We start from the raw sequence: 12,544 nt of genomic DNA on the forward strand, positions 1-12,544 counted from the left end.
CAGAACTGAACCAGCCTTCTTTATGAGCTTGTTGAGCTTTTTTAAGTCACTTGCTCTGGTGCTGCTACCCCAGCAGATGATGGCAGAAAAGATAGCGCTCTCTACAACAGACTTATAGAAGACATGCAGCATCTTGCTGCAAACATTGAAGGACTTCAGCTTCCTCAAGAAGTACAGTCTGCTCTGTCCCTTCTTGTAGACGCTTCACTGTTGCATTTCCAGTCCAGTCTGTTGTCCAGGTGAACCTCAAGGTATTTATACTTCTCCACCACCTCCACGTCTTCTCCCATGATGGAAATAGTGTTGGATCTGTTCCTGTTTCTCCTGAAATCTACAATCATCTCCTTTGTTTTGTTCACATTCAAGATGAGATGATTGTTTCCACACCATGCCACAAAGTGGTCCACCAGTTCCCTGTACTCACGAGGGAGGGCTGCTGACCATAGAAGACTTTCAGTATTGCGATATTAAACAAGAATTCCTCAGTTGTGTTTGGTGCTGTTTCCTTGTTAATCAGCCTGCAGGGTTAACCAACCATGTTGTCACGAGACCATGTGATAAAGGGGCTCAAATACAGAGAAGAGGGGTCAGACTCAAGAATGTGTGGGCGAGCACTGTTTGAAGCTGCAACTAGTGGCTTGAAATGGAGGTAAGAAAGTGTCTTTTTCTAACATATGCCATTAGATTTTATTTTAATACGCACCATAAACCTGCTGGATCGACTATTTTACATAAGATGTGCGTTTAACTGTTCGTTTAGCTTTAAAGGCATTTTCTGTTATACATTTATGCTAAATTGATACGATTAGTTTTTTAATGTAGAAAACACTTCCAATATTTGATACAGAATGTGGTAAAGTTTTGGTGGATGATTGATGAGGGTAAATAAATAGTTTTGATTTAGGTTTGACTTTTTCTTTAAATGACTTTTTATTATTTTATAGTTTTGGCCTCATTTGCTTCTCAGTTTCAGCCACAGTCTAAATTATGTTTGGGCCGAGGAACCAAAAGCTACCCTGTTAGACTAGAAAACAAAACAAAACCAAAACAAAACAAAAAAATGGACGCAGGGATGTGGACTAAAAAAAAGGCAAAAAATATTCACCTCACGCTTGTTTGTGTGTGATGAAAAAGAAGGACCCAACTTTTCTTCAAATTAGTTACAATGGGTTCTGTTCTTTGTGCAGTAAAGAGTTAACATGAAAGTACTGGCTAAGTATTAGAAAGTTCATTCAAGTCTAAATAAATAAAAATCCACATGAAACCTGTTCATTGAAATCTAATTGCATTTCCATTTGATTTGGTTTCAAACAGTAACATTTAGTTAACAGGCCGTCTAAAGTGCCACTTTACTAAAATTTGTCTTGCAAAGAAAAACAATCTATTAGCTCAGATTTTTTTATTTTTATACCTCAGTTCTGTTCTCTTAATCCTTTCACGAAAAAATAATCCATGTGACAAAACCAGAGCTGCAGAAGGAGTTGACTCAAAGAGGGAGGCCCTGCAAACACAAAAGCACAAACTGGACTGCAATACAGTAAAACACAACAATTAGGAAATGAGCTAAAAAATGCTAAAAATAGCAACAACAAAAAATCTAAAACGTGGCCAAAAAGGCAGAAAGAAGCTTAACCTATCAGAAGGAAGTGGAAACAGCTGAAATTAGCTAAAAATGTGAAATTAGTTGAAAAAGTTAAAATGTCATAAAACAGCTAAATATCTGAAATAGCAGAAATAGCTGAAACTAGCTCAGAATAGGTGAAAGGAGTATAACAAACTGAAAGCAAAGTTAATTAGGTTGAAAGTATCAAAAATTACCAAGTCAAACTTGAATTAATCTGAAAACAGCTAAAATTTTCTAAAAATTTCCAAAAAGGTAGCTGAAAAGTTAGAACAAGCTTAATTAGCATAAGAAAGTAGAAAGAACATGTTTGCCCAACTAGGCTGAAAGAAGCAGAAATGAACACAAAAAATAGAAATTATTTGAAAAAAGCTGAAATTAGCAAAGAACACCTGAAAAGTAGCTAAAAAGCAGAACAATGCTTAAAATACCAGAAGGAAGTGGAGAGGCTGAAAAAAGTTAAAATGGGTGTAACAAAGGTGGAATTAACCGAAAATTTTAAATTTAGCATAAAACAGCTATATAGTAGCTGAAATAGTAGAAAAAGCTGAAACTTGCAGCAATAAGCTAAAAGGAGCATAACAAGCTGGAATTAGCAGAAAGAAGTTAGAAGAGGCACAAAAATGTTGTAGTTAGCAGAACTAATCTAAAAGAAGCACAAAACAGCTGTGGAAAACAATAGCTGAAAGTAGCTGAAAAAAGTTTAAATTTGCACAAGCAAGCTAAAAGAAGCTGAACCAAAACAAAATGTGAAAGGAGCAATACAAGGTTGTAAACACATCTGAAGATTTGAAGGAGGTAAAATGAGCTCCATTCATTTCCTATGAGAAAAAAAATGGCAGTAAAGGCTAAATATTTCAAAAAGCTAAAGTTGCATTAATACCAAAAGTCATTGCAGGATTGTCCTGAAAGAGCTGAACGTTTTGATTTCTGATTTGTTGAAATAGCTTGAAAACTGCAGGACTAGAATCATGGCGAAAAACGTACGGATGAAAAATGGATCACAAGTGTGAATGCATCATAAATATTCACACAATAATGGGACATAACAAAACCCTTGTGTACCATGTCTAGATGCCAATGCTTATTTTATTTCATTGCATGTTATTTTTAAAAAGTTTGGTTTTGTGAAAGATAGTGATCGATACAGCATTATCTCTCTATTTTTTTAATTATGTAAATGACTAAAGAAAAGTAATTAGTATCATGTAGTTGAAAACCTACATGCCACTAACATTAGTTTCACTATTCCTTCCCCGAGGAGTACATCAGGGAGGTTTAAATTACTTGAGGATTGACTCATGTGTCAGACTTGTACACAGTGTCCAAAGCTATGGCTTGTTTTTGTTCCAGTGGAAAACCGTGTCATGAATATTAAGAGCCACCGTTTCGCTGAGTCTCTTTTACGTCTGAACTCTGTTCTTAAAACTCAAGCATGTTTTCAGAAAAAGCAGATCGTTGGCATGATGAGCCATATTTTACATGCACATTAAAAATAAAAAAAGAAGCCGCTTATCTTCCCCGTGTGTGGAGATAAGCTCTTAGAGAGTGGATCTGAACTTTTAAAAGAGGCAACGTTCAGCTTTCATCTTAGAAACACATCAGTCTACTGTACGTGTCTAAAAAACAGAGCACATTTTAAATGGTTGCCTTAACTTTAAAACGGAAATCTTGAAAACTACTCCCATATTCCCATGGCTTTAGCCTGAAATAAGAAGAAACACATAAAGCTGCAAGTTTTGGCATTTGGGTTTTAACAGACTTTTACCCAGAATTCTTTCTGAGGTCATTCTCTTTCCTCCTTCTTTGCATTCTCTACTACAGAAACAGAAATGCCATACTTTGTCTTAGTTTTTTATTTGTAAAAGTACACAAACAAATGCATTCACTGTGACAGTTACTGCCTGCAAGTGGAGATATTTCTCTTTGCAAGTGACCTTTCTATTGCCTCGGGTGGCATCATCTGCCTTGTTAATGACTAATTTACAGCTTGCAAACTTTTTAACCTCTGTTTCCTTTTTGTTCCTGTGACAGATGAAGACAACAGCACAGTGAAGTAAGTGTTGGAAGAACTGCCACAATGAATGTGACAACAGGCCATGTGGGAATAATCAACACCTTTAATATCAGTGGCATCTCTGCTAATGGCAGCACGGGCATCCTGGACATCCCTAAATACATAAACACAGCCATCAATGTTTTGACCATCACCATCCTCTTCATCACTATGATTTCCCTTGGCTGCACAATGGAGATCTCCAAAATTAAAGCCCATCTTGTCAAGCCAAAAGGAGTGGCCATTGCACTGCTGGCCCAGTTCTGCATTATGCCCCTCACTGCTTTCTCCTTGGCCAAAATCCTGCAGCTGCATCCCATTAAGGCCATAACCGTGCTCATCTGTGGCTGCTGTCCAGGTGGAAGTTTGTCAAATATTTTTTCACTAATAGTGAAAGGTGATATGAATCTCAGGTAAACCTCTCATAGTTGCATCAATTCTGATAATCCAAGGCCTTGATTTGACACCTGTGTTCCTAACGTTTGTTCCTTTAAATTGACATCCTGCCAGCATCGTCATGACAACTTGCTCCAGCATCGCAGCCCTGGGTCTCATGCCTCTGCTGCTGTACGTCTTCAGCCAAGGCTTCACTGGTCTGGAAAATGCTGTGCCATATGTTGGCATCATCACCGCCCTCGTATCCACACTGGTGCCTTGTGCCGTTGGCATTCTCATCAATCACTACAAACCAAACTACTCAGCAGCTGTCACAAAAGTAAGAGACAAAGAACTGTCATGCATCAAAAGAGCATTTATGGAAAAGACCCTTTGAATGGTAGTTTTTGTGACTATAAAGGTTCGTACGACAGGACGCCATTTAGTGACTAAACCCAGAACTTGACGTTTTTTTGTTGTTGCTGCAAAAAGAAATAGAAAAAGAAAATGTTGAAATCCGCCATCATCTTGGAGGATTCCTTGTAATATGCTCGTTTTGATTTTGACAGGCTGGTCTCATCATCCTGACGTTTTCCACCATCGTAGTTTCGGTCCTGTCGGGTTTTGTTGTGAAGGACGTGATATGGATGATCTTCATGCCCGACGTCGTCTCTGTGGCTGTGCTGATGCCTTTGATCGGTTTTACGCTGGGATATGTCATGTCAGTCATTTGCAAACTCAGTCCAAAGTAGGTGAAAAACACACTGTGCATTATTTATTTGTTCACGCCGTGTAAGCAGAATTATAACTGTGCCTCAAGGGCAGCGCTGCTACAATCTGTTTATCACCGCCTGCTATGAAAGACCATTTGTATTTACAGAGTAAAATGAAATGATGCAATGCACATTTAAAAATAAACTGACCTCAAACTACAGCTGATAAAAACACTACGTTCTACTTTGAAATGATTACCAGGTCTTCAATGATTTGGAGCTTTTTACTTTAATGAGGAATTAAACTCCCACCAAAAGCAGAAATTTGTAAGACCATTGGCCAGAAGGGTAAGTCAACCCAACAATTTACCCTGATTTTTTTTAATCTAAAACTTTAATATTTATGTTTTTAACATCTTTACACATTCAAAAACACTGGTGATAACATTCTAAAAAAGATGAAACTTATTAATCTGCATTCCACTATCAAATATTTGGTGCCATTATGTACAAACAGAGTTAAGCTAGTTATACCACTGTACTCAAATCATGACTAATCTAGTTTTATTTTCATGTTTGAAGAAATTTTGGATATGAACTTTTAACATAAAAGATGGACTTTAGATGAACTGCTAATTGCAGCAAAGCAAACATCTGTCACTAAGCAGTGGATGTGTATCAATCTTACTAATTATCATTAGAATTAGTCTTTAGAAATGTTGTCAAACAACAATAAAGCAACAAAATGTGACTACGTTCACACATTACAGGAACTGAGAGGCACCTTGATAAATCCTTTCAGGTTAGACAGAAATATTTCTGTCATTTTAAAGTATGTCTGAAATGTTATTTTATAGAAATCAAAATCTTACTTCTAACCTACAAAGCCCTCAACAACCTAGCTCCATCTTATATTACAGATCTTATTGTTCCATATTTTCCTAACAGAACGCTTCGCTTTCAGACTGCAGGCTTACTTGTGGTCCCTAGAGTTTTCAAGAGCAGAATGGGAGGAAGATCTTCCAGTTATCAGGCTCCTCTCTTGTGGAACCAACTTACGGTTTCTGTCCGTGAGCCAGACACATTGTCCAGTTTTAAGACTGGGATTAAGATTTTCCTTTTTGACAAATCTTATAGTTAGGGTTGGCTTGTTATGCCACTATAGGCTTAGAGGACAAACTGATCTCATTCCTTTGCAATTGAATAGTTTTCATTTAATACTATTTCTATATTAACATGTGATTCTCAACCTGCCATTGTGTATCTGTTCCTCCTTCCTGTTCCTCTCAAACCCAGCCGGTTCAAGTAGATGGCCACTTGTCCTGAGTTCTGCTAAAGGTTTCATCCTCATGAGGGAGTTTTTCCTTTCCATTGTTGCCTTCATGTTTGCTCATGAGATTTCTGCGATGAAGTTAGGCTCAAAACAGTCTGCTCCTCAGATAGTGTTAACTTATTATTTTGTATTTTAAGGTTTCTGTTCAGTGCCCTGAAATGACTTCTGTTGTGACTTGGTGCTATATACATAAACTGAATTTAAATTATGTTTTATTTTAATTGGAGTAATATAATGTAATAGCCTCACAATGTCTTTCTCAGGTGCAGCAGAACCATCTCCATGGAGACAGGATGTCAAAACATCCAGCTGTGCACCACCATTCTAAAGGTGGCCTTTCCCCCGCAGGTCATTGGACCCATGTTTCTCTTCCCTCTGTTATACATCATGTTCCAGTGCGCTGAGGCCCTCCTCCTGGCCTTGTGCTTCAGATATTACCAAACAGTCAAGCCACCTGCTGGGGGTAAGTACAAAAGCTGCTCGCCTGTTTGTGCTGAGAGGATAAAGAAGAAAGGATCAAATGAGCAAGTGCAAAGGTTTTTGGAGCATTTTGGCGTTTTAAATCCAAATTAAGACCTTTCAATATTTTCATTGCAGATACTGGAACACAGAAACATGTTGGTGTTAATCAAGACGAGGTGAAACAGCCATGACAGCGTTAAAGAGAGGATTCCTGGATGAACTCATTCAGGGCCGTGACGCAGACTGGAAGACTTACAAAGAACTACTTTTACGTTCAAATAAGAAGTTGAACTGCTCAAATCGTGTATTTATGTTTTACATGCAAAATATCTTGTGTAAAATTCTGATTTGATCATTTATGCATAAAATTATTATCAAGTTGTCAAATTTTCACTGGCTTTTTTCCAAGACTCAAGAATCGCATACTCAGATAAAACTATATAAAAAAAAAAAGAAACAAAAAAGCAGGATACCATCAGTTTCAACACATCAAATAATATTTAATCAAACTGACATATATACAGGATAAACATAACTTAAAACTTTTTACATATATTAAAATACCACCTTAACTAAAAACAAATCAACCCAGTCAACACTAAGATCACATTAATCTGTACACTTCTCTTTTTTTGTGTGACGTATAGTTCTTCCCGATCAATTTTACAGTGTCACATATAACATGCCTGCAGCGGAAGTTAAAAATGAAAAAAAAAAAAAGCTAAAAAAACCTACTGTTAATGGTTTCCATGAGCTGCAGAGGCGTCACAAGCCATGGCTGATCAACAGCTTTATCTGCACAAATAAATTACGTACACGCTTAGGTTTAAAGCAAGAATTCCTCAGCAGCCTCAATAAATTAACATGACAATATCTTCAGGTGCACAGGTGATATGTTTGACAACGCCACACATAATATCATTAAGCAGTGGAGGCATTTAACTCACATTCATTATTCAAACTCCTTATTACACATATTATAGATATGTGTGCATAGAAGTGGGAAGCTAAGGCTTTGCAGGGGTGGGGATTAGCATAAAGAGAAAAACATTTAGAAACAATAAGTTAAGTGCAGGCGCTCATAGTTGGACACAACGTCTTATTCTACAGCGATGAGTGATATGAGTCATGATTATTCGTTTGAAATTTAAATATTTAAAAGACAAAATAGTGAACTTTCATTCCTTGCCATCATGCATCTTTGTGTTTAAGTGATAAAATGTGAAAAGTAACAGTAAACAAGACACATATTACATTTTCAGTTTTCAGAACGAGTTTGCAGCTTTGCTCATATACGTGAAATGCATGAGTCTCTTTTTTTAATACATCTTTTTTGTTCTTATGCACTCCACATTACAAATCCAGTTTCAGATGTCAGACAAACATACACACCGTGGGAGTGCCCATACAAATGTAAGCGTGTATACACATGAAAGTCTCTTCTCTGCATTCCTTTGGGATGGTCAGATGAACTATTCAGAGTGAAACACAGCTTCCCTCTGAGCGACTGTTGTTGACAAACTCCTGCTATCCAGCACAGGTCATTAGGAAAGACGTCGTCTCCGGTGAGTCCAAAGGTCGTGGCATGATTCAGGCTTCCTTCAGTAATGGCATATCTGTGAGCAACAGAGTGCGTTATAACTAAGTCATGCTTTTAAATATGATGGGTGTGGGATTAAAATAAATTTTACCATCTGAGTAGTCCATCTCAGAGTCTAGTGACAGGCTTTGTTGGTCACTGGCTGCAGACGGCCTTCTGTGTGAGGATGAGGAGCCTCCAATGGCGCCTCCATGTTCCAGACCCCAAACAGAAGACAAAGGTGAAGGGGAAGAGGAGGATGGGAGCACGGGGTGGACCACCGCCATCTCTGACTGCTGCTGTTTGAGGGAAGATGGTCTGGTGGGCCCAGCCTCTGGTGTTGAGGCATGCTGACCCTCAGACAACACTATCTGGACTCGAGACTCAGAGCTGAGTGTTGACGCTCCGCTGCTGTTCACCGCTTCCTCATAGGAAGGCAGAGTCACCTGGACTCCTTCCACCATGATGGTCACCGCCTGCCCCGACACACCGGGATCACGTCTAAGTGTGGAGGACAAGAGTGGATTTAGAGTCTTGTTTTTTTTTCTGATTAGTCTCCTTAAATATGGCTTCAAATTTAAGACTCACCGATGGAACGACTTGAGTTTAGGCTGCAAAAGCACAAACAGCACCACCAGGAGCAGGATGAGAGCCACTGAGGAAGCTGTGGAAGCAACTATGGACAAAGCTGGCATCCCTAGAGGCAAAGCTAGACTGTGGTCTTTGAGATAGATAAACAATAAATTATCTACACACAATGTTAAAAAGGTTACTTGAATATGTCAAAAATAGCATCTGATCTACCTTGCTCCATGACGCAGCTCAGCTTCACTTGGCTGTCCCACTCCCCATACTGACAGGTAAGATATTTATAGTCTCCCTTCAGAATATAACCTTCGTCGCAGAAATACTCAATAACGGTGCCGTGAGAAAGTCTTCGGCATGGGGAGGGGTGGCATGTGAAGCCTCCGTTCTCCGGCTGATACGGAAGCTGACATTCTGTCCAGGAAACGAGAAACAAACAGAATGTTGCATCAGCAGTAAAACAAAGATAAAACTGAACTGTTGCTCTTGCAGACAAAAGAGCAGATAAGTTACGTTTTCTTTATCAATTTCAGAATATTCAAAACCACACAACTCAGAAAGGCAGATCAAAATATATACCGAATGCATAACAAGTTAAAGAGGGACAATGATGAGTCTTTACCGTCACTGCGTATGCAGCGTGGAGGTTCAGAGGACCAGTGACCCAGTGTGGTGCAGGTGAGGATGCTGGGCCCCTCCAACATGTAACCAGGATCACAGCTGTACTGAAGTATTGAGCCGATGGAGAATAAGCTACTGTTCATGTCTGTCAGGTTACTAGAGCCGTGCTGCACCATTGAAGGTCTGACACAACCTTAGAAGTGAGACCAGAGTGAATAGTGCTGTTAATAACTACAGCTGACAAACACAGGCTTCATTTCTGTGGCATTTCTTTGAAATAATCTACCTTGTTTGATAACACAGCTGATTGACATCAGGTTGTCCCATTTCCCATAATGACAGGTCCGAAACTTGTAGTCTCCTTTCAGAACATAACCTTCATCACAGAAATACTGGACGACAGTGCCGTGAGAAAATCGTCTGCATGGGGAGGGGTGGCACGAGTAACCTCCGTTTTCTGGTTGATATGGAGGCTGACAAACTATCCGGGGAAATAAACAGAATAAATGTACAAATCATTAGCACGATATGTAATTCACTTCAAGGGTTTCAAGTCTCAAACCGTACATATGCGAGTAATGTATTTAATGTGAGTCCATGACACAGTTCAGTATGTTGATCTCTTGTTTTACCATCACTACGTATGCAGCGAGGAAGATTGGAGGACCAGTCTCCGATTGTTGTGCAGGTAAGGATGCTGCGTCCAACCAGCATGTAACCAGGGTCACAGCTGTACTGTAGTACCGTGCCGACTGGGAACAAGCTGGTGTTGGTGTCGGTCAGATTAGTTGAACCATACTGCACCACAGAAGGCCTTATACAACCTTTAACATTAGAGAATAATTTATAATGAACAGGTTGTTTGCTGTGAATACAATTTAAATGTTTTGTTGAACAAAAGATCTTGAAGAAAGTTGACTCATTTTCACAGCTAACATCCTCTTAAACCAATTTATTCTCAGAATACAAGTCTGGAGACCATGGCATGCTAAAGATATAAGACAGTATATCATACAAACCAACCTTTGCTTACACAACTGATCTGCATGGGGCCGTCCCATTGTCCATCCTGGCAGGTCAAGTATGGATAGTCTCCACTGAGAGCAAAACCTTCATTACAGATAAATTCAATTATAGTGCCGTGGGAAAACAATCGACATGGGGACGGATGGCAGGTGTAGCCCCCATTCTCAGGTTTGGAGAGGGGTAAACATGCTGGTGAAGAAAAAGTATGTTAGCTTCTACACGATTAAAAAATAATTACAAAAAACGGTGGAACAAGTGTCTTACCACCACTGCGTATACACTGAGGCGGTTCAGAGGACCACCGCCCTATTGTAGTGCAAGTGAGAATGCTGGGTCCGTTTGGCAAGTAACCGGGGTCACAGCTGTACTGCAGAACCGTGCCCACAGGGAACAAGCCCCTGTTCGTGTCTGTGAGGTTTACCCAGCTGTTCTGGACCATGTATGGCCTCACACATCCTGGGAAACGAGGCCCAGAGAGGGGTAAAAATCAATAAAACTATAATGTTTTAATAAAAATATGAGCCACATATAAGTCACATATTGTACTAATGTGTGTTACCTGAACCCAGCCCGGTAGAGACTAGAGTCAGTACCAGCAGCAACAAAAAGGACTGTTTAGTGTTAGTGTGGGCCCAAAAGGCATTTGAAATGGACTCTATCATTCCATTGCACATCTTCCCCTTCAGATTCAGCCCAACCTATAGAAAAATGATACAAACGCAATGGTAAATAGTAAATCCCCTTCTTTATGGTGACACCTGCACGTCGCAGGTACATTGCAGAGCTTGGGCCGGTGGGTGTGATCACAACGACTCCGAGACAGAACTGTGCGCATAAACATTGGTGATAAACATGTAACTGGTGGCGTTTAGCTCGTTAAGGTTTCTGAACAAAGCGGCTCTGAATATTTAATGTTTATCATATAAAATGTAACTGTGTCAGTGCACTGAACGCCAATTATTCAGCTGATCCGTTTCGTTACAGGAGGGGAAATGGCCCACCTCAAACAAAAGATGGGCTACATCTTGTACAAAACGTCAATGCTAAGTGGCTAGCATCTGGGCTCTCACCGATATAAATGTGTCATCTTAAAAAATACACTGTACGTGACTGTAATTGCTATGAGGAGCGAAGTATCTCCGGCAATCAATATAACCATCCTTAGCTTGCTAACTGGACGTTAATGGATCGTTACCTACCACGAAAAAAAAAACCACGGCCTCAGTCAGAACCTCCACCGTCACAACCTCACGATGTCGACATTTTTAAAATAAGTCAGCGACGCTGAGGGGGTTACAATTTTAAGCAGATAAATAAATAAATAAATATAGCAATAACCCTATGTGCCCACCAGCAGCCCTAAGCTAACCACTGGCTACCTCCCTAGCAGCTGAACCCCACACGCTAAGTGACTGCATCGGTTCAGGCACCAGCTGTGCTGTCTCATTTCCCATCGTACCCATAGTAACAAACGTCCATAGTTACAACATCCGGGAACGTTTGCGTCCGTAGATACAAAACATTTAGCGGTGTTTTGTCGAAAAAAGTACCCCCAGTGTAAAAGGCAATTCCGTTACGCGAAGAGCTTTTCAGGACTTTGTTTGTGCTCATGAATTTAATAAAAGTCAAAAGCGACAAACTGATTCCGAGATTTCTGTACCTATAAGGACGCAATTACTTAACATTGTTGTATTATGATATTTAGGCGCGTTTTTAATAATCTGTCAGAAACCATTGCACAATCTGGTAGCACAAACTATTTTACACTTGAATATCAAGTCATAACTTTCCAAGGGATGCATACATAATTCACAAAAAAAAAAAGACCTCAAGTCCATTTTGAGTGTGTATGTGTGACTTTTTTTTTGAAAAACTCCCGTTTACTGCGCCGTCCCCAACTGGGGTGTTTTTTTCGACACAACACCAGTTAGCAGACGCTAAAGACTTGCTGCAACTACCTCACCTTCCGTAACAGTTTTTAAGTTAACGTCATGGAAATTATCAGAGGAAGTTTAGATGCCATATCGCGGCCTGCATCAAGCGAGCAGACATGCAGCCGTGCGTCCAGCAGCTTCTTACGTCATCATAGAGAAAGAGTTGGTCCTCCTACACCCATTGAACTTGTTGTTTTGTCCAACGACCCTGTTGATATTCAGGTAAATAAATACTTTTT

At 39.7% G+C, this 12,544-nt stretch overlaps 3 protein-coding genes across 3 annotated transcripts in view; 2 read left to right on the forward strand and 1 right to left on the reverse strand.

Annotated features, from left to right (window-relative positions):
- The first annotated feature begins 583 nt into the window (after positions 1 to 583).
- LOC119427580 (sodium/bile acid cotransporter-like) lies at positions 584 to 7,228 on the forward strand. Its single transcript, XM_037695215.1, has 6 exons — positions 584 to 649; positions 3,656 to 4,090; positions 4,188 to 4,392; positions 4,622 to 4,800; positions 6,362 to 6,561; positions 6,696 to 7,228. The coding sequence occupies exons 2-6, from the start codon at positions 3,702 to 3,704 to the stop codon at positions 6,749 to 6,751; spliced, it is 1,029 nt and encodes a 342-aa protein (XP_037551143.1). The 5' UTR covers positions 584 to 649; positions 3,656 to 3,701; the 3' UTR covers positions 6,752 to 7,228.
- An 80-nt stretch (positions 7,229 to 7,308) lies between these two features.
- LOC119427581 (sushi domain-containing protein 4) lies at positions 7,309 to 11,704 on the reverse strand. Its single transcript, XM_037695216.1, has 11 exons — positions 11,571 to 11,704; positions 10,931 to 11,069; positions 10,636 to 10,827; positions 10,369 to 10,560; positions 9,978 to 10,169; positions 9,632 to 9,826; positions 9,347 to 9,538; positions 8,944 to 9,138; positions 8,728 to 8,860; positions 8,252 to 8,640; positions 7,309 to 8,176 (listed from the first exon to the last, which is right to left on the reverse strand). Exons 2-11 carry the CDS (start codon positions 11,043 to 11,045, stop codon positions 8,151 to 8,153), a joined length of 1,821 nt encoding a protein of 606 aa, XP_037551144.1. The 5' UTR covers positions 11,046 to 11,069; positions 11,571 to 11,704; the 3' UTR covers positions 7,309 to 8,150.
- Positions 11,705 to 12,362: 658 nt separating this feature from the next.
- fsip1 (fibrous sheath interacting protein 1) overlaps positions 12,363 to 12,544 on the forward strand; it is a 35,030-nt gene continuing 34,848 nt past the window's right edge. Inside the window, exon 1 of the mRNA XM_037694771.1 lies at positions 12,363 to 12,527. Within this exon, the coding sequence (XP_037550699.1) occupies positions 12,363 to 12,527 (165 nt within the window). The remainder of the gene's footprint in view (positions 12,528 to 12,544) is intronic.

Source organism: Nematolebias whitei, chromosome 21 (genome assembly GCF_014905685.2).
Source record: "Nematolebias whitei isolate Nwh7 chromosome 21, NemWhi1, whole genome shotgun sequence".
Taxonomy (NCBI): Eukaryota; Metazoa; Chordata; class Actinopteri; order Cyprinodontiformes; family Rivulidae; genus Nematolebias; species Nematolebias whitei.

Excerpts from the sequence above, each read along its gene's own strand:
- LOC119427580 (XM_037695215.1), top strand. The coding sequence starts at position 3,702 with ATGAATGTGACAACAGGCCATGTGGGAATAATCAACACCTTTAATATC. Across the intron at positions 4,801-6,361 it reads ATTTGCAAACTCAGTCCAAA|GTGCAGCAGAACCATCTCCA; the intron begins GTAGGTGAAAAA and ends TGTCTTTCTCAG. Across the intron at positions 6,562-6,695 it reads AGTCAAGCCACCTGCTGGGG|ATACTGGAACACAGAAACAT; the intron begins GTAAGTACAAAA and ends TTTTCATTGCAG.
- LOC119427581 (XM_037695216.1), bottom strand. The coding sequence starts at position 11,045 with ATGTGCAATGGAATGATAGAGTCCATTTCAAATGCCTTTTGGGCCCAC. Across the intron at positions 10,170-10,368 it reads GATCAGTTGTGTAAGCAAAG|GTTGTATAAGGCCTTCTGTG; the intron begins GTTGGTTTGTAT and ends CTAATGTTAAAG. Across the intron at positions 8,177-8,251 it reads TGAGATGGACTACTCAGATG|ATATGCCATTACTGAAGGAA; the intron begins GTAAAATTTATT and ends TGTTGCTCACAG.